The 20794-nt window shown below is 40.3% G+C and overlaps 1 protein-coding gene across 4 annotated transcripts in view; it reads left to right on the top strand.

Moving 5' to 3' along the window:
- The window catches only part of LOC105927950 (equilibrative nucleoside transporter 1), a 65839-nt gene that overhangs the window by 39111 nt on the left and 5934 nt on the right, over nt 1–20794 (top strand). For 3 of the 4 annotated variants that reach the window (XM_036126827.1, XM_036126828.1, XM_036126825.1), the window contains exons 2-11: nt 9756–9836; nt 10011–10092; nt 11242–11396; nt 12037–12176; nt 13661–13795; nt 14673–14770; nt 14888–14969; nt 16958–17043; nt 17268–17376; nt 19925–20010. In XM_036126827.1, coding sequence (XP_035982720.1) covers nt 9808–9836; nt 10011–10092; nt 11242–11396; nt 12037–12176; nt 13661–13795; nt 14673–14770; nt 14888–14969; nt 16958–17043; nt 17268–17376; nt 19925–20010 — 1002 coding nt within the window. In that variant the 5' untranslated portion in view covers nt 9756–9807. Of the gene's footprint in view, nt 1–8834; nt 8937–9755; nt 9837–10010; nt 10093–11241; nt 11397–12036; nt 12177–13660; nt 13796–14672; nt 14771–14887; nt 14970–16957; nt 17044–17267; nt 17377–19924; nt 20011–20794 lie in introns of those variants that run through there. The other variant, XM_036126826.1, reaches the window with a different exon arrangement.

The raw sequence follows: 20794 nt of genomic DNA, 5'->3' as shown, positions 1-20794 counted from the left end.
ATATCAACTACTTGCTGAGACACAAGTGTGAATCATGTGTGCCTTGCAGCAAGAAGGTCCTGGATTTGAACTCTAGTCTGGAGTTTGCATGAGCTCTGTACCCCAGCGTCTTTTCTCAGTCCCAAAAGATGACTTTGGTTAATTGCTGAATTAGTCAGAATTCTGACTGATATCTCTGCATCAGGCACGCAGGCATCTGCATGCAAAGCAGCTAATGTTATGGTTAAGTTATCTCAAAATGTTGCAGGAACATAATCTGCACTTGACCACAAAAGGTACATCAATACATTTCAAATAGTTTTTTTTGCATTTTGGAGGTTTCCTTCTTTTAAACAAACCTGTACTAATAAATATGCCTATCTGCAAAAATTACATAACCATCTCTTACTACAACCATAAACAGCTTTTTGCCTCTAGGTTTATGAAAAATTTATTGTTTCTGCTTAACGAAGCTATAAGTAATAGTAGCTATGTTTACATGCACAAAATTTTATATGGGCACAAGATTTTATATGGGCCATTTTATATGGGCACATGATCAATTAATCCGATCATAATATACATGTATATGCACCTGGCTTTATTCAGAATAGAACAAATCTGTCCTGCAGGGCTGCTGACACCCCAGTTTTACAGCTTCACTTCTGTTGCGTTAATATCTGTTCATTTAGACAACATTGACTATTCTAGAAAGAAGTACAAGGAGAAATGCAGTGAACTGAAAAATGTTGAATCAGAACTAAAATCGAAAGCGAACCAATTAAGAGACATACATGAATCCGCCTTTCTAAAAAAAAAAAATATATATATAATTTGTTATTGATGTACCATGTTCTGTAGCATTTTACATTCAATGACATTTTTGTAGCAGGCATTTTTGTATCCAGTTAAATTCCTTTTCATTTGTAGTGCTATATCTTAAAACATTTTGCTTCTTATCCTTGTTCAAAACAGGAACCAGAGTGGTCAAAAATAGTGTTGTTTCTCAGGCTTATCTCAGTTTTGTAATGTTGGGTAACCTTCAACCACACCTTGGCAAATTTTCATGTCGGCGACAGACCCACAACATTGCAAATCATCCACCATACTAAACAGCAGGCAGGAGGTTCTTTCCGCATATTCATCAGTGTGTTCCTGAAAGCTCAGTCTTAATCTCATCTCCTCACAATTCCAGGGTCTGATTACTATTTAGGATGGCAGAACAAAAGACGGGGTTTCCTCCATCAATCCATCCATCCATCTTCTTCCGCTGATCCGGCGTCGGGTCGCGGGGGTAGCAGCCTCAGTACTTCCCTCTCCCCAGCCACTTCCTCCATCAAGTCTCTTTTAAAAACACATATGTTAGTCTTGGCGTTAGACTCATTGTGACTTGTTGCCACTATTCTGTTGCTCTGTTTAACGTTTGCGTTCTCTCCTGATGTTGCGCTCATGTGTTTTTTATATCTAATCGTTTTTTTTTTTTATTTTGTTCAGCTCTTTGGTAACTGTATGAATAACTTTTGTTTTGACATTACCTCCATATCCACCAGCTGAAATGTAGATGCTGAGAGATCAGATTTTCTCCAGATGACACAATCTGCTGCTGCTTCCTGAAAAGTGATCTCTAGAGATCCACATCTCTGTGAGAAGTAACATAATAAACATGATTCTTGTCCAATCTCGTCAAAATTCCAGTTGTCTTAAACTTCCCAACTGCTTCTGATTGTCGATATGGGCAAGTGTTGGCAAGTAGATATATCTGTGGTACATTCTTGACCTCAACAAATCAACCCACTCGAGTTATTTGAAGAGCATGTTCGTTTGTCTTTCCTGTTTTGAAGAGTGGTTCAGAGAAAGGGCTTCTGTACCACTTTAAATTTACGCATACACCAGGGAAACAGGAAGTCATAGGTTATCAATTAAAAGTACCTGAGATCAATCAACCCAAATATTACAGGGTTTCTTTACTATAGACATATATTTCAAAACGGCAATTGTTATGGGAATTGTTTCGAGTGGCGTAAATTATTTTTTTTTGTAAAATACAATTAGTTTTTAACATGAGATTGTAATACTTATAGTTTTAATAAGCTTAAATTGGGAGTTCATACTCCCATTTTGATTTTTAAAGCTTTGACATACAAAGCCATACAAACCATAACAAGAGCCATATTATGAGAAGACATCAGGATGGGATTCAGAATATATTTGTAAGTCTTCCTGCTGTGAGAGGTTATTTCAATTCAGTTTACTTGAATAGCGGCAATTCACTACACATGTCATCTCAAGGCACTTTCTGCTTCGGTAGAATTAACATCGCAAAGACAAATTTTAAAAGTTTTCTATTTTCAATATCGCGATTTATTGAGATTTATTTTCTGCTTAATTTATCATGTCTTTTTAAACATATACAAACAACAAATCAATCTGTTTCATCGCTGTGCAGATTAGGTGCTAAAAGAGCCAATGCGTCTCAACTCAGAGCAGAAATGATTGCGTTCTGACTACGATATATTTCAACCATAACTGCGATTTAATTTAGAGTTTTCTCTGCATTAACTACAATCAACAAAAATAGCCTCTAGATAAAGATGTTTGTAAACAAGGACAATTTAAAACAAGAACTGTTTTTATTAATCAGAATATTATTCAAGAGAACAGCTTTTAATTGATTTGGACATCAATCCTTGTTTAACATGAAGTGCAAAGTGCAACCAACAAGCAAGTCTATGTATTAAACTGATTGACCGGAACTTAATGCTGTGGTGAGATTCCTGAAAGTTTCTGGTAAAACAGATTGATTATATAAACTCTAAAACAATTAATAAAATTAGATTATCTCACTGCTGCAACTGTCTTCCCTTCCATGTGGAGGTAAACCCACTTTAAACATATTTCTGACACCTAAAGGACGCGTGTGACTCACTAATTATTACATAGCCAAAAATTGCAGACCTCGGCTTTTTTGGAAATTAAGTTTTTTTTTTTTTTTTTTAAATTGCGATTATATTGCAAATGTGATTAATTGTGCATCCCTAATTATAATCCTGTTTTGGTGCATAATGCATGAAAACGTTTTAATCCTTCCATAGACGTACTGTGTTAATCATTACAGGGTTTCCGCGGGTCATTAAAAAGCATTGTCATTAAATCAAACATTTTTTTTAAGTTAAAGCCTTAAATGGCATTAAAATTCATTAAATGTGATTGTCTTTAGCATTTTTTTTTTTTATTTTTTTTTATGAAAAATACGTTTATAAAAACAGTTTTGTCAGATATATTAGATAGAATTGGTTCTGTGTGTTTGCGGGGAACCAGTCACGTGGAACTGCTTTTGGTTGGTCGTAAAGCTGCATGTTGGAAAATAAGCATGGCGGCTGGTGCAGAGAAAGAGCTAGAGAATGGGGAAATTGCTAATTTCAAAAAGTGTCTGGAAACTGAGGAATTCAGGGCATGGCTGCAGCCCATCGACGGTAAAGATGACGAAGGTTTTTGCCGTGTTTGTTAATTTTTTTATTTTATTTTTTTTAAGCTTAAGCTTGGCACAATGGGTGTCAATGCTTTACGGCCTCGCATGCAGTTGGACAGCCACAGATCAGCTGCAAGGGGCAGACAACAGCTAACAATGTCAAGTTACTTTTCTGTCGCCAACGCAGTCACGTCCGCAGTAGCTACCTCAACCACCACAAACGGCACAGCAGCAGCTGGAGCAAGCACCACCACCACTGACGTCAGAAAATCCAACGGTCTTTGAGCAATATTTGGATCCAATGCAACGCTGCATGCGGAGGGGGTCTGGTGTGTGAACACAGTCGTGCAACACCACTCATACACTTTTAAGGAAGGTGTATTCAAATTGTTCCAGGCAATGTTTCTGGATTCAGAAATGGCCAAATCTTTCACCTGTGGAAAGGACCAAACTGGCAACATAAAAGAAACTGTTGTGGCCCAGAGAATAGTCTGTCTGTTAGAGCTTCTGGCAGGGTTCTCATGGTGCCTCTTACAAAACAACTACTGACATCTGTAGCTTCAGCCAGGACCAGGTGTAGGTTCTACCTTCATGAAGAAAGACAGAAAGGAGAGGGTGCAGTTCATGGACTCAAGAGAAATAAGCTTTAAAAAATGAGCTTGAAGAACTGAAAAAGAAGACAGAAATGTTGGCGGGGATGTGTGTCAGCCTTCAGAAGGATGCTGATTAACTAACTGAGCAGGTGGAAAACAAATGTAGCTCACTTATGCCTCAGATGATATCAAAATCTAATACGCTTAAGAGGTACAAGGACAAATGCAGTGAACTGAAAAATGTTGAGTCAGAACTCGAATCGAAAGCGAACCAAATAAGATGCATGCATTAATCCTCTTTTCTAAAGAAATGTTCTGTAGCATTTGACATTCAATGTAATTTTTGTATCCACTGTTTTTAAATATATTCAGTTAAGTTCCTTTTCATTTGTAGTGCTATATCTAAAAATCTTCTCAAGGCACATTGAGTTTCTAGAGTTTGTCTATATATCTATGCTGTTGCTTAATGACCTATATTTAGATACAGAACACACAAACACTGAATTCAAACTCAACCCTTTTATTCAACCAACTTTTTATCAAAACTGCAAGTTTAAAAAAAAAAGAAAGAAAAAGAACGTGTGCTCTCTATACTCTTTGAAGGGGACATAGCTTGGTGACTGAACATTTCTGGGTATATATATATATATATATATATATATATATATATATATATATATATATATATATATATATATATATATACATACATACATACATACATACATACACACACACACACACACACACACACACACACACACACACACACACACACGGTTTTCTACCTTTTGCCTTCTAGCCACGAAAGTTAATATTACAGCCATTACATCCTCCCAGCCAATCACAAACGCAGAAGTCATGGGTACTTGTTAATGGCTTTAGGAGGCATTAAATTAGTTACTCATTTCTGTATAAACCCTGCATTATTTAAATTGTAACAGTGTACAAATATCACATGTCGTTGATTCGAGGCTTTTGAGGCTATAATTTGTTTTGTCCTGATATGGAAGACAAGGCTTTCCTTTTCTTTATTGTTGTGATACATAAAACCTTTGAATGGATTGGATATTTGCATGTACCAGAAGAAGAAGAGAGGGAAAGAAAATCCCTTGTCATCCCTAAATATATGAATCATGACCAAACAGCAATAGTCTGAGATTAATTTCTTCCTCTTACTTCTGAGAAAAGCGTTCCAGTTTAATTCTGTCCAGATGAAACGGCATGACTTTGTGTGTGTGTGTGTGTTTTAGTATGTTTAGCTTCCATAAGCACAAGGAAATGACCTCGAGAGGGACGTTCTATTCCCTTCATCATATGACCAGCATCAAACTATTGCTTAGCCTGAAAATAAAGGGGACTCTGTTAGAGATGGTACAGTCAGGAACATGAACTGTTGTCCTTTTAAACCCCTTCAGCGTCTACGGATCCTAAATTCGAGGATTGTGTTTCCCATCCACCGCCCTATTTATCAGCGTGATGTAACAGAAATTTAAAATGGACAATAAGAACAGAACGTTTGCTAGAACTTGGTGCATTTCAGTGGGACTTTTGAATGTCACAGAGAGGACAGCCGGTTAATATGAGAAGGTGCGCCACTCGCAGACTGCCCACCGTGTGTGTTTCTGGTGGCCCTGGTCCAGGTCTGGGCAGCTTTTGCCAGTTGGCTCATGACGACGGTGCTCTGGGGGAGAGGATTACTTTGCAGGAACATGGCCTTGGCGGTATGTTTTAAAGAGGGCCCTGTTGTTGTTGTCTATAATGCTGCTGGCTATGATGAGGTTTGGCCGACTGACCCCAGCAGAGATTAGACATTTGTCATGACAACCAGAGAGATTATAGAAAGTTGGGAAATATTTGTTTTATAAATCTTACTTATAAGGGTCCCTAAAGGTTTCCCTGGAGACAGTTCAATCCTTTCCTAAGTTTAAATTCTTGGAGTTCTCAGCCAAAATCAGAACTAATATTGAAGTAAAACAAAATTACTTCACCATGAAGTTTAGAAGGTCACAAAGGGTTTAAGCACAGAACCTGGAGAAATTTAAGATGGCAAAGAATGACAGATGGAAGATTGGGTTGGTGCATGTTCACTTACTGACTGAGGGATTAATGAATGAAATGAGCGATGGATGGAGATTTGGATTGACTGATGGAGGGATTGATGATTAGGGTTCAGGTAAAGATATGGGTGGTTGGATAATAAGGTGAACGGCCTGATGGATGGATGGATGGTCAGACTGTTGGACTGGGCAACCAGGTGGGTTTACTGATGCTGTATTTATTGTATTTGATATTACGCTAGTCATATTGGTAGCAGAACCAAGAATAAACCTGGAAATACTGGGAACACAATTTTCTTTATACTCTTTATTTGGACCTGAAATATATTTGAATCAGAGTTCACATTTTTCCAGATTTCCTCAGACTGGATAGGATTCTTGTGAACCACAAAGTTTGTGCTGAAGGACTGTTTAAGCATTTTTGAATGACGGCTGTAGTTCTAGTTAAGGTGAAGCTGAATTTAATGGGATTCTTACTGTGTCTCTGATTTAGAGCATACAAAATTATTAAATTGATTTAATGAGGAATTTAAATTGACGAATTTGATAGGGTAAAGAAATAACAATTTGTTCAAATGTGGTGTGTTGTGTCAATCTTTCTGGTCTGTACTCTCATCATGTCAGAAATGCAAGTGTCTATCTTCCAAATTACCTCGCATAACAACAGTTGTTGTTGGGAAGACATGTAATTATTGGTAAATTTGATAATAGATGTTTAGGTTTTCAGCCTCCCAGCCTCCCCTTGGTACCATTCAATTACCAGGAAACATTACAGAAGCAGTTCTATAATTAGCCATTACACAATGTCGGCCAAAGCATCCCTTTCACCTCTGCTGAGAGTTTTTCTAATTCTGTGGACAAAATCATTTAAAGATGCTTTGGATTTAAAACTGAGCACAAACAAGCATTCAGTTCTGTTAAAACAGTTTGGATAAGAGGCGAGGGTAGCTCCAGGGTTGTTTAGAAATGTCTCTGTTGCAAAAAAGGAACAATTTTCCAATCCCACATTCTGTGTATATGTTTTCCAGACAGTGATTCCTCAGTCCCTTGTTGCTGAGATGCATGATCCCTAATGGGTTAATCGTGCACTAGCTGCCTTCATATATATATATAGGACCCTCTGTTCTAAGTCATGGTATAGTCAGGACCAGCCAGTTGTGCTATGATTTGTCATACTAATAAAGTACGAGGACAGTTGACGTGAAAAATACGGAGGTTTACTCTTGCCTAAGTTCATGGGGTGTGTGTTCCAAGTGCCTTGAAGACTGGTGCATTGATCGCAATAATGGTCTTTAAACCTGGAATTGTATTGATTAATGCACAATTTCATCATTTCAGTACTATTTGGGAATTAGTAGCAGAAGAAGTGCATTTACTTGACCTAGTATATTTTGTGCATGCAGTGCTAACGCACATCACCTGAAATATAGTAGGCAAACAAATATTGCATCCATATAGTCCTTTCTTTACGATTGCAAAATTGCACACAATTGACAATGGGGAGGGTGACTGGGCTGCTCTAAATTTAATAATTGATATCCTAAAGGACTGTTTCGACTGCTTTGAATTACAATTGTCATCGCGATATCAGTCATTGCTAGATCGCAGAAGACTACGTGGATGAAATGTTTAGTTGAATACTATATTTCTGTTGTCATAAAGTCTTGTTCGGTATATTAACAATATCTGTGACCAGCTAAACTGACTCTTCCTTCAATGTCCCGCACCCGAGCTACGTGTAATAGCTGGGATGCTAGGGCTAACGGAGGCTGTTTGTGATGTTAAGGAAAGAAACCAATGAGAATATAATACGCGTTAATCAAAATATCATCATTACAATTGTCAGTATTAGCATTTGCACGTATATATTTTCCTCATAGTGTACAGCCCTACTAATTATATATGTAATTCAAGGTTTCGCTTTACACACCAGTTATTTATTTGAAATTTTTAAGCTTCCTTCCTTGACATCATTGACCAGTCCAGAGCAATATTTGACTCACTACTGCCCCCTATAGAGCATTAGGAAATGGCACTTAACTGACAATTTAATCTCCAGAAACTGAGTATAAATATGAAAAAATTAGGAGAAAAAAATTCTTAGCACTTCTAAAAATACATACAGACAGGTGCTTCTTAAAACCACCAATGTCGTGTTTCATTAGCTGTTGGAAATAAGCTAAAAAGCCCACTTATTAGGACACTTTTAAAATGTTTTAGGTCAGGTTCACGTTTATGTGTTTTCTTTTTTAGGTTTTGTGGTATTTGATGTCAAGTGGTTTTGTGCTTTTGATGTCAAGATGATAGTCGTCAAGTCAAGTTAAAGCGTTCAAAGAACCGCCTGATTGCGTGAGCCCCATCAGATCGATGGGTTCTTTCAGATAGGACGGCGCAAGCAAGATAAAAACAATAAAAAGCAGATAGGGTGGGGTGCTTTATGAGGGAGTTCATGGTTATACCTCTGATGAGCAATAGTAGGACACAGAAATCACATGCAACATAAAACGTGGCTCTGTAATTGAGTCTTTGCTGTAGAATATGTTGAATCAGGAGGTTGCATTTCCATGCCAGAGATGATCACATGTGCATGGGTGGAATGTGAATGTAAAGCTGCAGGAGAAGGGCTGGGTTGAAGAGACCAGGGTCTCTGCATCAGAGTGTCTACCCCTCCTCCTCCAGCCCCAAAGTTGGGCCGGTCCAGTAACTTGTAGCTGGATGGGTGTTAACTCTATGACTCAGATGAACCATACGAAAGTTCGTAAAGGCACACAGCCTCGGGATTAGTTAGTGCGAGGAAGCTGGAGCCTCTAGTCTGTGCTTAAATGCCTTTGAACAGTAAGTCTCTTTGGTTTCTCAGAGTTTATAGAAATGTTCTGTTTGATATTAGATGTAATTCTGACTTGTGAATTTTACAACAGTTTTCTAACTTTACCAACGAGCAGGAAGATTTCTTTGAACGTTCGTGTGTTTTACCACCTCCTGCTCCTTTTATTTGCTTTAATTTCACCCTCTAATAGCTTAAATGTTCCTAATTAGCAAACAGAGTTGTTGCAACATCTGTTAAGATTTGTGCAACTTTGGCAAGAAGCTGCAGTATTTCCTCTTCACTTTAATGTTCATCTGTCGGTTTCATCAAAATGTCTTTTTTTTTTCTTTTTTCCCCCCTAAACAAGATTCCATGAAGGAGTTTTAGACTGAAAGCAGCTCTTGCTCCCCCTCCTGATGGCTAACTGAGTAATCAGCCTAGTTTCATAAATGATGTCTCAACCCAGCCTGGAAAATAACAATTTGTGAATTAATTAACTGACAGCAGAGTTTGGGAGCCAGTGTGTAAATATAATTAGTTACCAGCGGGGGGAAAAAGCAGGTCTGAACACTTATCATAAACTGCATCGCTTCTTGAACGCCTCTCCTCTCTGCCAGACGCAAACAAGTGGATCTGTAAGAAGCGCACAGAGATCGGAATATGATTATTTTTGTCTATAAGACAACAACATTAGATATCTCTGACTTGAACCAGACAGATACTGCATTAGTGTTTTATTTTCTCCATATGTTAGAACATCTAATCACTTAAAGAAGCAATAGATGCTGCTGATTGGGGAAAATAGTCATTCTGGCCCACTAACGTTTTTTTTTCCTTGTCCGTTGCAGACCTGGTGGCCTAATCCAAGACTGAACCCAAACCAGTGACAGACTGAAAACCATGACGGCCATCAATGCACCTCAGGACAAGTAAGACGAGTTACTGCAAGGAAGAGATGATATCTTTGTGTTCAACAGGCTGTTGTTAGCTTCTGAGTTTAACGTCCGCATGTTGAAAACTAGGCCTGGATGAAGCGGGTGAATAGTTTTGTTGATAGAAAAATGAATTTCTGATGTGTGGATTTGCTTTTGCTGCTTCCCCAGATACCACGCAGTATGGATTATTTTCTTCATCCTGGGTTTGGGAACCCTCCTACCATGGAATTTCTTCATGACGGCAACAGTGGTAAGATGTTCCTTCAGGTAGAGCAAACGATCCAATGAACAGGCGTTGGGACCCATAGTTGTTCTGACAGCTGAAAGGGCCCGGCTCGACTTGTCAAACTAACTTTAGATGCACAGAATAATTAGACAATATTATATTCAAAAAAATATTTACAAAAAAAAAGAAAAGAATAATTAGACAACTGTTTGGTATCGGCATATTTGAAATAATCCAGTCAGCACCATCAATGTCGAGTCTTTAAAGGTGTAATTTTTTATATGGAATAAGAAATTTTGGCAAATGCAGTTTAAAATAAGACTAGTTTAAAAAAAAAAAGACAAAAACTGGAATTTTATCTTAAGATGACAAGTCCATATGGCTGTCTGACTGCATCAATTTATTTTTTCAGTGCTTTGTAAAAATACTCATACCAGTTGAAGGGTTTGACATTTGTCATATTTAAACCACAAATATCAAAATGTTTCAGTATAAATTTGTGACATAACTACAAAACTATCAAAACATGGCCGTGCACCCTAAACTAACCGGGATGGTAATACGAGAAGCTGACAGGAGGTCCATGGTACCTCTGGAGGAGCTGTAGAGAGCTCCAGCTCAGGTGGAAGAATCTGCTGACTGGACAACCTCTAGCTGCGTACTCTGCAAATCTGAGAATGATGTAACAAGACCAGTTTGTTGCTTTTGTCGAGCCGCGTCATTTATGTGTCTCTGAGACCAATTTTTTTTTTTTTTTTTTTTTTTTTTTTAGCTGTTTGCAAAAGCTTTATCCAGCAGTAAAGAAGTACCACTGAGCCTCACCCTAAACAACATACTCTTAGTTCACTTGGGCTGAGCTTGGACTGCAATATTTTGCAAGAAATGTTTTTTTTTTCTGTCTGTAGGTGAGCAGAGCTGGTAGAGACATACCCCAAAAGCCCCATTTTGGTACTTTTTTGTTGAAGAAGTTCAGAGTGGTATAAATATTTTTGCAAGACACTGTAGATTTGTTTATTTAGGGCTTATTTGCAAAGGGACTTTTTTACATTGCTGCTATTCATGTGCTTGAGTAAATACAAAACGTCTCTGCCATTTCCCTCCACACGGCACCAAGCTGCGGCTGAGTGAGGGAACTGTCTTAATGAATTTGCATTCCTCGCTGCTTTTCTCCAGTACTTCACAAGCCGGCTGAAGGAGCCCTCGGCCAACCACACCAACGGCACCTCAGAGCGAACTCTGCTGGAATCAAAGTTCAACAACGTCATGACGCTGTGTGCCATGGTGCCTCTGCTCATTTTCACCTGCCTCAACTCCTTCCTACACCAAAGGTACGCATTCTATATCCGAGAATATAGAATGAACATAGAAGAATATAGAATATAGAAGAACCGAGCTAAATAAGAACAGAGTGCAAACATGTTCAGTATTGGTTTGGTCTGGTAGGAAATACCTGCGATAACTGTGGTTGGCCTTAGGCAACGTTTTAAAGTAGCTGCTGTGTTGCCATATTTATACCTGAAGATTTGATGCTACACCAGATCCTGCAAAGCCTCGGTTTTCATTAGTTCTGTCTTGACTATTGTTGTACCCTCTGCTCACTCCTTTCTGCTGGATGCAAAGCTTATCATAAGGATGTGTTTCTTTGTGATACGTTTGCTTTATTTAGACCTCAGTAAATGCTCTCCGTGCAAAAACCAGCACCAGGAATGCTATTTACGTTCCCCACTTCCCTCTTTTCACCTTGGCTTTTTCTCCTGTCTGTTTTTATACCCGCTTTACTCTCATTTCCTTCCTGTCACCGCCACAGAACGGCAGCTTGGACCTTATGACCTCTTTCTCTAGCGCCTCCTTTGGTGCACTCCCCATTTATTCTTAACCCTCATTTCATAGAACCTGTCAGAAAACTAGTGAATTGATTATAACCCACAATGAAGCATATTTCTCTCTCCCTGTCTGTGTTGGTGTTAGGATCCCTCAGAAGCTGCGTATCTCAGGCAGCTTGACCGCCATCTTCGTAGTTTTCATGCTGACAGCTATCCTGGTCAAAGTGGAGATGGAACCGCTGCCCTTCTTCACCCTCACTATGATTAAAATTGTCTGCATCAACTGTAAGTTTTTACGTTACCTGTGTCTAAACATGGAGACATTATGTAGATCTGAATGTCTTTAAAGCATCTAAATATTGCATGTACACTAGGATAATTGGTATGAGTTCTGCTGCATCTGGGCGAGGCTAGTTACTTTTGTGGTATTGGCGCCATCTTGCCTTTATTTTATTATTTTAGGACCAAATACCGTCATGTCTTCGTAAACCACTGAGAGGAAAAGTAGCTCTGACAGAGTCACCACCTCATATATTATTAAAAGTAATGCTAATGGCTGCAAAAGCAGAACACGCTGTTGGAGCTCTGTTATTGGGTTGTAGGTAAAACCAAGCAGGGAGATACTACCTGACTACCTGAATGACCCAGTTTCAGGTATACACATTATTTTGGAGCTGTCTTTTCCTTCAAAGACCAAAATAGATAAATAGGATCTATCAAAGTTTTTTTTTTTTTTTTGCCATCATTCTGCACATTACATCTCTGTTGAGAAAGTTTGAGATATCTTCAAATCCAAAATGGCTTCTGCTCATAAGAAACTCAGTAAAGCTTCTGTATTAACTAATAATTCTTCTTATTTGTGTTTTATTAGCACAGTGGTACGTACAGGAATACACAAACCTGTTAATCTGGGTATGTCATCAGTCAGTTCATGGAGCGCAGCATTAAATCCACACCCAGTTAAAACAAAGAACAAGCTCTATCATTGTATGAATTGTGAATTTCCTCTGTTGGACTGAATTAAAATACAATTTAATTCCTAACATCTCACGTCGGGGATTAAACGGCGATGGGAAAAACGCACATGCCCATGCAAGCACATCTCACAGTGTCACGCCGAGGTTCTCAACACAGTCTTTATTCTCGCTGTGTTTGTTTATTTGCAACAAGTCACAGCACAGCAGGGATAAGCTCATCCTCTTTCTTCCCCCCATTGGGCGGCTTCTGACCCACATGTTCTCATGCACGAAGAGCCCAAAGTGTTTTTTTGAAGGGGACCATGGTGACCTTTTTAAAGCTTTGATGTCTATTTCCGCACATTCCTGCTCTTGACTGGTTCAAGATGTCTGCATGCAGCTCTTGAATGAAGCGTCCCACTTAGCAGATGTTTGCTAAAATATTGTTCAAGGAAATCCTTTTAGAGGAGGATTGGCTTAACTTGTTTTTGTGGGGTGTTGTATGGGTTTCTGTGCTTGTAATTGTTCCTGTATATAAGGACGACTGCGACTCAGTTGGTGGGCTAGTCGTCTTGCAATCAGAAGGTTGTGAGTTCCTGCTTCCCCCTTGTCACATGAGCAAGGCACTTAGCACCAAGTTGCCTACCAGTCTGCGCATCGGTGTGTGAACGTGTGTTAGTGAGTTAGAGATTAGGTGAATGGGGCCCTTGGTAAACTGCTTTGTGTGGTCAGCATGACTAGAAAAGCACCAAATGCATTCGGTCCATTTCTCATCTCTAAAGCTCGTTGTCTGATTTTTGTGTCTCTTGCCAGCGTTCGGAGCCATTCTTCAGAGCAGCCTGTTTGGGCTCACAGGGATTCTGCCCGCCTCCTACACCACGCCCATTATGAGCGGACAGGGGCTGGCTGGCACCTTCGCTGCCTTCTCCATGATCTGCGCCCTGGCCAGTATGTATCGCTCAGAAACCACAGGACCAGGCCATATTTACTGACTATTTACTCCTGTTTGCCTCACACATCACTTTCTGCAAAGCTCAGGTCCAGTTGTAGGACAGGCGCACACACACACACACACACACACACACACAAGTGCTGGTTTATACACAACGCTGCAGCTTTAACTCACAGCTGATGGACAATCTTTTATATAGAGTTTAATCGTTTCAGAAGGTAGTGAAGGAAGTGAAACGAGCAGCATTTAGCGATCCCACTTCAAGTCTGGTTATTAAAAAAATGTCTGAAATGAAATTTCTTTAAAAGGTACTTCCTTACACAGTTGTGTTTTATCATGAAAACTGCTCAGTAATGAGCTTTGTTTAAACAATCTGTTAGTTGTTGGGGGATTATAAATAAACTCTTCAATGAATGGATCTTCCTCAACAAATAAATGAGAGATTTTCTTTTGGAAGTTATTTATCTTCGGAAAAGGTTGTTGGAAATTAGTCTGCGACTTTGTTTAGTTAGTTTAGTTGTTAAGCCCAGCTTTAGGAATCACTCACCATCACATTACTACTCCAGGTTAACAGAGATTTCCACTTTGGTTCTCACTGAACCACCATTTGAAATAAGAGCCCTGATTTCTAATCGATTGCTGCTTTTATTCTGCTTCATACGAGCAATATTTCATTTATTTATTCCTTTCATTGAATGAGCCTGGCTCCCCCAACATTAACCTTAGCATCACAAGACTAAAAGCTGATGTTACACACATGAGGGAAGCATGCTGGGATGCACAATTAAGCATCAAAAATCCAAATCCATCAATGTGACGTTTATAATTTCCGTAGTTTTCATTTATGATAATTTGTTGTTTTTCTGCCTCCAGCTGGATCAGAACTGCAGGACAGTGCTTTTGGTTACTTCATCACAGCCTGTGTTGTTATTCTTCTGGCCATAGCTTCGTACTTCATGCTGCCCAAGATGGTACAATTTTGTCTTCTCTTGTTTTAGTTTTAACTCAGTTTTTCTTGTCATCCTTCTTAACTTGGGGGGGAAAAAAAACTTCATCTGTTTCATGATTATGGTTGTTTCTATCACCAGGAGTTCTTCCAGTACTACATGGAGAGTAATAGATCGGGTCCATCTGCTGATGAGGAGAACAAGATGGATCTACTGAAGAAAGGTACAGGAAGGATCTGTGGCCTTAGTGGTTGTTTGTGATCTCTGTTTAAACTGAGCGTCGCAAAGAGCAGAAATATGCTGCTGTATCTAGAGACACAAACTCTGTTTATAGCATCCATGAGTAGACCTGTATCTCTCTACCTAATATTAGAAAAATCACGTTCTAATCAAAAATATAAACGATATCTGCTCATCTTACTTGTATATGTTATCCCTGGAGCCCTGACGTCAATAGTCCGTCGATTCAAACTAAAATAAGCCGCACAGTGCTGAGGCATCATTCGTCTGTTCAGCTTGAATCAGCAGGTTAGGGTAGCAGGTCGACCGCGCCAAGATGGCGGCCGTAATTCCTGCACCGTGACGGTCAATGCGGGGTCTACTCTTATATTATGTCGATGGTTTCTATGCTTGTTTCTGCATTTCCACTGGTTATGTTAAGTACTGCCCCCCTGTGTTTTTGGAGAATACTGCACCTATGTGGAGTCTACAGCACTTCTATGGGCTCACTGCACAGACTGCTTAAACCTGAGCAACAACTCAATGCGCCAGTATAACTCGGCCTTCATACTGGAGCATTGCATTCTGCTACAACCTACAGGGGACGATGGTTGATGGCAATGTTTGATGCTAGGGGGAACTCTTCATCATTGTGTGTGTGGGGGGTGGGGGGTGATCTATAGAGGCAAATTGTGAGCTGGTGTGCGTGCATATAAATCTGAATTTGTTTTTGTTTAATTAAATTTTGTTAAATTTATTTTTTTTTGCCGTACGTACACTTTTAGTATGGATTCTATGCAGTGTCTTTATAAATGAGGCCCCTGGTCATTATTTTGACATCTTGCTGCATATTTGTTGAAATTCTGCTTTTGTGTCTAAAAAGCGTGTGTGTGGTGCCCTCCTGAGGTTTATCGAGTGTCTTGCATTGAGTTTCAAATCAGTATTGCTATTGGTTCGAAAAACATAAAGGCATAACTCTGCCCACCGTGTGGTGATAGAGTTTTGCCTTTACATCAGGGTGATTTACCCTTTTAACAACATTTAAACGTTAAAAGGTTTAATGTTACGTGTGGCCTGTAATAGATTTGATCGTTTTGCCTGAGAAATGCCAGGAATTTTGCATGTCCTTATCTTACCTGGGGGGAAAAAAAACAACAACAACCTTCCAACAGGTTTATCAATGTTAGCTTTCTTTTTTTCAGCTCTTTTTGGCATCTAGAGTGTAATTTTCAAGCTTCGCTTCTCTGCTGCTCATTCGAGCCTGTTCAGCTACAAAAATAATTTGCATCTACAACTTGTCACCGCCTGTCTCAGCGGGGAGCCTGGTGCTTCGTTTTCCTCCTCCAACAAAACAAGTGTGCATTTCTGTGACATCCATATAAAAAGTATGCCATAATCTATATTGCCTGTGCAGATTCTCAGTTATCCGGCTCATCGCAGCAGCAGACAGGCTTAAATCGGGGTCAATCGGACTTTTGTTCAGTTCTTTCTGAAAACGTTTCAACACCTATCCAGCAGTCTTTGTGTATTCAGAACTGAACGACGGTCCGATTAATCTATATTGTTGTATTAAAACGACCACTGCGCCTCTTCAGGAGGACTGGAACCTTCTGAAATCACTTTGATTCAGCAAAGACTAGATCCTGCTCCTGCTCTTTTTGTTTAGGGATAGCAAACTCTTGTGACTTGTCTGGGCAAAAGAATTATGCAATGGAAAAATGCAATCATGTTTGATTTTAACCGACCTTGACTCTGTGTGTGTGTGTGTGTGTGTGTGTGTGTGTGTGTGTGTGTGTGTGTGTGTGTGTGTGTGTGTGTGTGTGTGTGTGTGTGTCTCAGGGTTGCTGTTTTGGTTGGTCATGGTTACAATGGAGTCACTGTTAAACCAAAGGCTTGTCTGTATGACTGACTTAGGGCAACGGTCTGTCCTCTTTGCCCATCTGGAAAGATAAGTGAAATAAGGAAGAGCCCTTTGTTTGTTTCGTTTCCTAGAAAACCAAGAGGCGAACCCGTCGGGCATGAATCTGACGGAGGAGGAGACCAGTGCCGGCCGTTCTGTCTTCAACATCTTCAAACAGGTCCGAATAATCAGCTGCTCAGGTTTTATTAGTCACGAGAGAAACTGCCTTAAGGTCGATCTATCCATGACTGCAGTAAAACGTGACGGTATGGTAACATTTGTTGGAGGCGAGCCTGCAGCATCATTCCCTCCAGCAGACAGGTGACCTGTAGACGCACCGGTCACACATGCACAGAGATGGAGCATAATATCGATAACGTAATCCCTGTGCTCTCTAATCAGATCTGGGTGACGGCTCTGTCCGTCTGCTTCATCTTCACCGTCACCATTGGAACGTTCCCAGCCGTGACCGTCGATGTCAAGTCCACGGTAGCCAACGGCGGCAGCTGGGGTGAGTGTGGATTTGCTCTATGAAGGAGGCGGGATTTGGACCAATAATCTCAGATGAGAGAAAATGAAGCGCTCGGTTCTTATAAAGTTCCTGTAATATTAAGGGATTTGGGGAGAGAGAACAGCTCTTTATATTTAAACCAAAGCTGCAATTCTCTGACTGGGAGCTTTGGGGACTGTTTTCATGCGCCTCTTACGTCATCTTGTGCACCCTGGGTTTGGGTAGATTAACCTGTGGGTCTCATCCACTGACTGTGGAAACTTCAAACTGGACTTGAATTACCTTGGTTTCTGTGCCTCTCTACAGAAAGTCCTCATCCAAGTAGAGGACTTTGGACCACTGAGCAACAGTCTATCCTTCACTCCTTAGCCTTGGTTAAGGCGCTTCTGACATTGTCTTTGGTTGAGGAGAGGCCTTAACACCAGGAATGAAGGGGCTGTAGTCCATGCAGTGGATACGTCTTTGTAGCGGACCTTGAAACTCGACTTCAGCAACAGTTTAAAAACTGGAATGGCAATAGCCTCACAATCCTCTTAAGGCATCTTTTTCTACCCCCATTCTTCCTTCCACTCAACTTTCTACCAATAAACACACATAAAAACATAAAATACTGTACACTCCTGATCAAAATCTTAAGACCAGTCAAAAAATTGCAAGAATTTGCATTTTGCACTATTGGATCTTAAGAAGGTTCTAAGTAGAGCTTCACAATGTTAAAAGGACAAATCAGTGCAAGAGACAAGAACATTTGAGCAGGGAATTGTCTGAAAACTGCATTTACACTCAAACATGATTTTTTCAGCTGATCAAAAGTTTAAGACCATTGCTCAAAAAAACCCAAAAACCCCCCAAAACAGAAATCAAAATGTCAAAAAAAAGGACTCAGTAATGAGTAGCTCCACCATTCTTGTTGATGACTTCAAACAATCGTTTAGGCATGCTCGATGCCAGTGTTTCCAGGAGGCTAGTGGGAACGTTGCTCCAAGTGTTGAAGATGGCTTCACGAAGGGCATCCATTGTCTGGAACTGATGTCCATTTTTGTAAACTTCCCTTGCCATCCATCCCCAAATGTTCTCAATTGGGTTTAGATCCGGGGAACATGCAGGATGGTCCAAAAGAGTGATGTTATTCTCTTGGAAGAACTCCTTTGTCAGGCGGGCATTGTGAACTGCAGCATTGTCCTGTTGAAAAACCCAATCATTACCACACAGACGAGGGCCCTCAGTCATGAGGGATGCCCGCTGCAACATCTCCACATAGCCAGCTGCTGTTTGACGCCCCTGCACAACCTGAAGCTCCATTGTTCCATTGAAGGAAAACGCAACCCAAATCATGATGGCGCCCCCACCACTGTGCCGTGTAGAAAACATCTCAGGTGGGATCTCCCTGTCATGCCAGTAACGTTGGAAGCCATCAGGACCATCAAGGTTAAATTTTTTCTCATCAGAGAAGACAACTTTCTTCCACCTTTCAATGTCCCATGTTTGGTGCATCCTTGCAAAGTCCAAACGGGCAATTCTGTGGCGTTAAAGAAGACGTGGCCTTTGAAGACGTTTTTTGTTTCTGAAGCCCTTCTCTCGCAGATGCCGTCTGATGGTTATTGGGCTGCAGTGAGCACCAGTAATGGCCTTAATTTGGGTAGAGGATCGTCCCGTGTCTTGACGGACAGCCAATCGGATCCTGCGGCTCAGAGCTGGTGAAATTTTTTGGGGTCTGCCACTTGACTTTTTTGTTCCATAACCCTCAGGATCATTTAAAAAATGCAAAATGACTGTCTTACTGCGTCCAACCTCAGCAGCGATGGCACGTTGTGAGAGGCCTTGCTTATGCAGCTCAACAATCCTACCACGTTCAAAGTCAGTGAGCTTTTTTGCTTTTGCCATCAGGAGGTCTTGACAGTGTAAAGACTTCACAGAAAATGACATGGAATCCAGATGTTTGCACAGCTTTTGGCTTTTAAAGACTATGGTCTTAAACTTTTGATCAGCTGAAAAAATCATGTTTGAGTGTAAATGCAGTTTTCAGACAATTCCCTGCTCAAATGTTCTTGTCTCTTGCACTGATTTGTCCTTTTAACATTGTGAAGCTCTACTTAGAACCTTCTTAAGATCCAATAGTGCAAAATGCAAATTCTTGCAATTTTTTGACTGGTCTTAAGATTTTGATCAGGAGTGTATATCTCCCTGTGTAATAATTCTACATGGGTTTAACTTTTTTAATTGAATTACTAAAACAAATGAACTTTTAAATTATGTGCTAAGTTAATAATATGGACCTTTTAGGTGTACGTCAGTTACATTTACTCTAAATCAGTGTGAGCTTTGCCAGCAATTGTTCCTCCAGTAATATTGTAAAAAAAAATAAAGCGGATCATTTCGTCATGTTTAATCTCAGCGGATTAAGTGCTACTCAAATTAGGTTTATAACTTGGCAGATTTTTCAGTGTGAGAATTGACCTCCCCCTCCGATCCATGGATGCTTGATTACCAGCGTAGTACAAATCTTGTTTGAGTTTTAAAAAGCCTCTTTGTTTTGATCTGCATCCAGAAACGTACTTCATCCCCGTGTCGTGTTTCCTCCTCTTCAACGTGATGGACTGGGCTGGCAGGAGTCTGACGGCCGTCTGCATGTGGGTCAGTAACAACACCTACGCAATAATACAACGTTTAGCAGACAAACACAATCACATTTAACCTCTTCTGACCTAGCAGACTGTTTATCTCCATGAGCTCAAACAGCAGAGACCAACATGTGAGGTTCGCTCAATATTGTTTTCTATCGAGTCCATTAAAAACGACCACATCACTGCGTTTTGTCGGAGCTGCTGTTCCCCTGCAGGCATGGGAGGAACAAAAACATACGCTGACAGTTTAATGAAGGTTTTGGCTGCGTTAGATGTTTACCCGGGAGTTAATCTATGCTCCACGTCAGGAACATTGGGAAAAACAAAAGTTGTTTGCTGTCAAAAGTCACGGAGGAGAGTTTATTTGCCAAGATCAGAGGTTTGTTTTGGAGAGCAGGGTGTTGTTTTATTGAAAGTGAAGGAAGTCTCCATAAGGGTCAAAGAAAAGGGACAATGGGGATGTTAAAGGTCTGCTCTCGCTTCCTTGTTATCTGCAAGAGCGATGGCAGAGCGGTCACAGACGGGCCAAGTCCTGCTGCTCATCTTAGTCACGGAGGCATTTCTGGATCCGTTCTCCTTTGCAACATGTTCCAACACTTTTAAAAAAGATTTACTGTGCAGTTCCTGGCAGAAAATATGGAATTACAAGTTTTGCTAAATGGGGGAATTTAATGTCGCTTTTGGCGTCGTACTGGCAACTCATACCACTTTCAGCCAGTCGCACACACATTCTCACACCAATACACGGATCAGCAGGGGCGTTGGGATTAAGTGCCTTGCCTAGGGGCACATCA

This window comes from Fundulus heteroclitus, chromosome 22 (assembly GCF_011125445.2).
Source record: "Fundulus heteroclitus isolate FHET01 chromosome 22, MU-UCD_Fhet_4.1, whole genome shotgun sequence".
NCBI classification, from domain to species: domain Eukaryota; kingdom Metazoa; phylum Chordata; class Actinopteri; order Cyprinodontiformes; family Fundulidae; genus Fundulus; species Fundulus heteroclitus.
The sequence above is the reverse complement of the archived record's forward strand: the minus strand, read 5'-3'. Positions and strand labels throughout refer to the sequence as shown.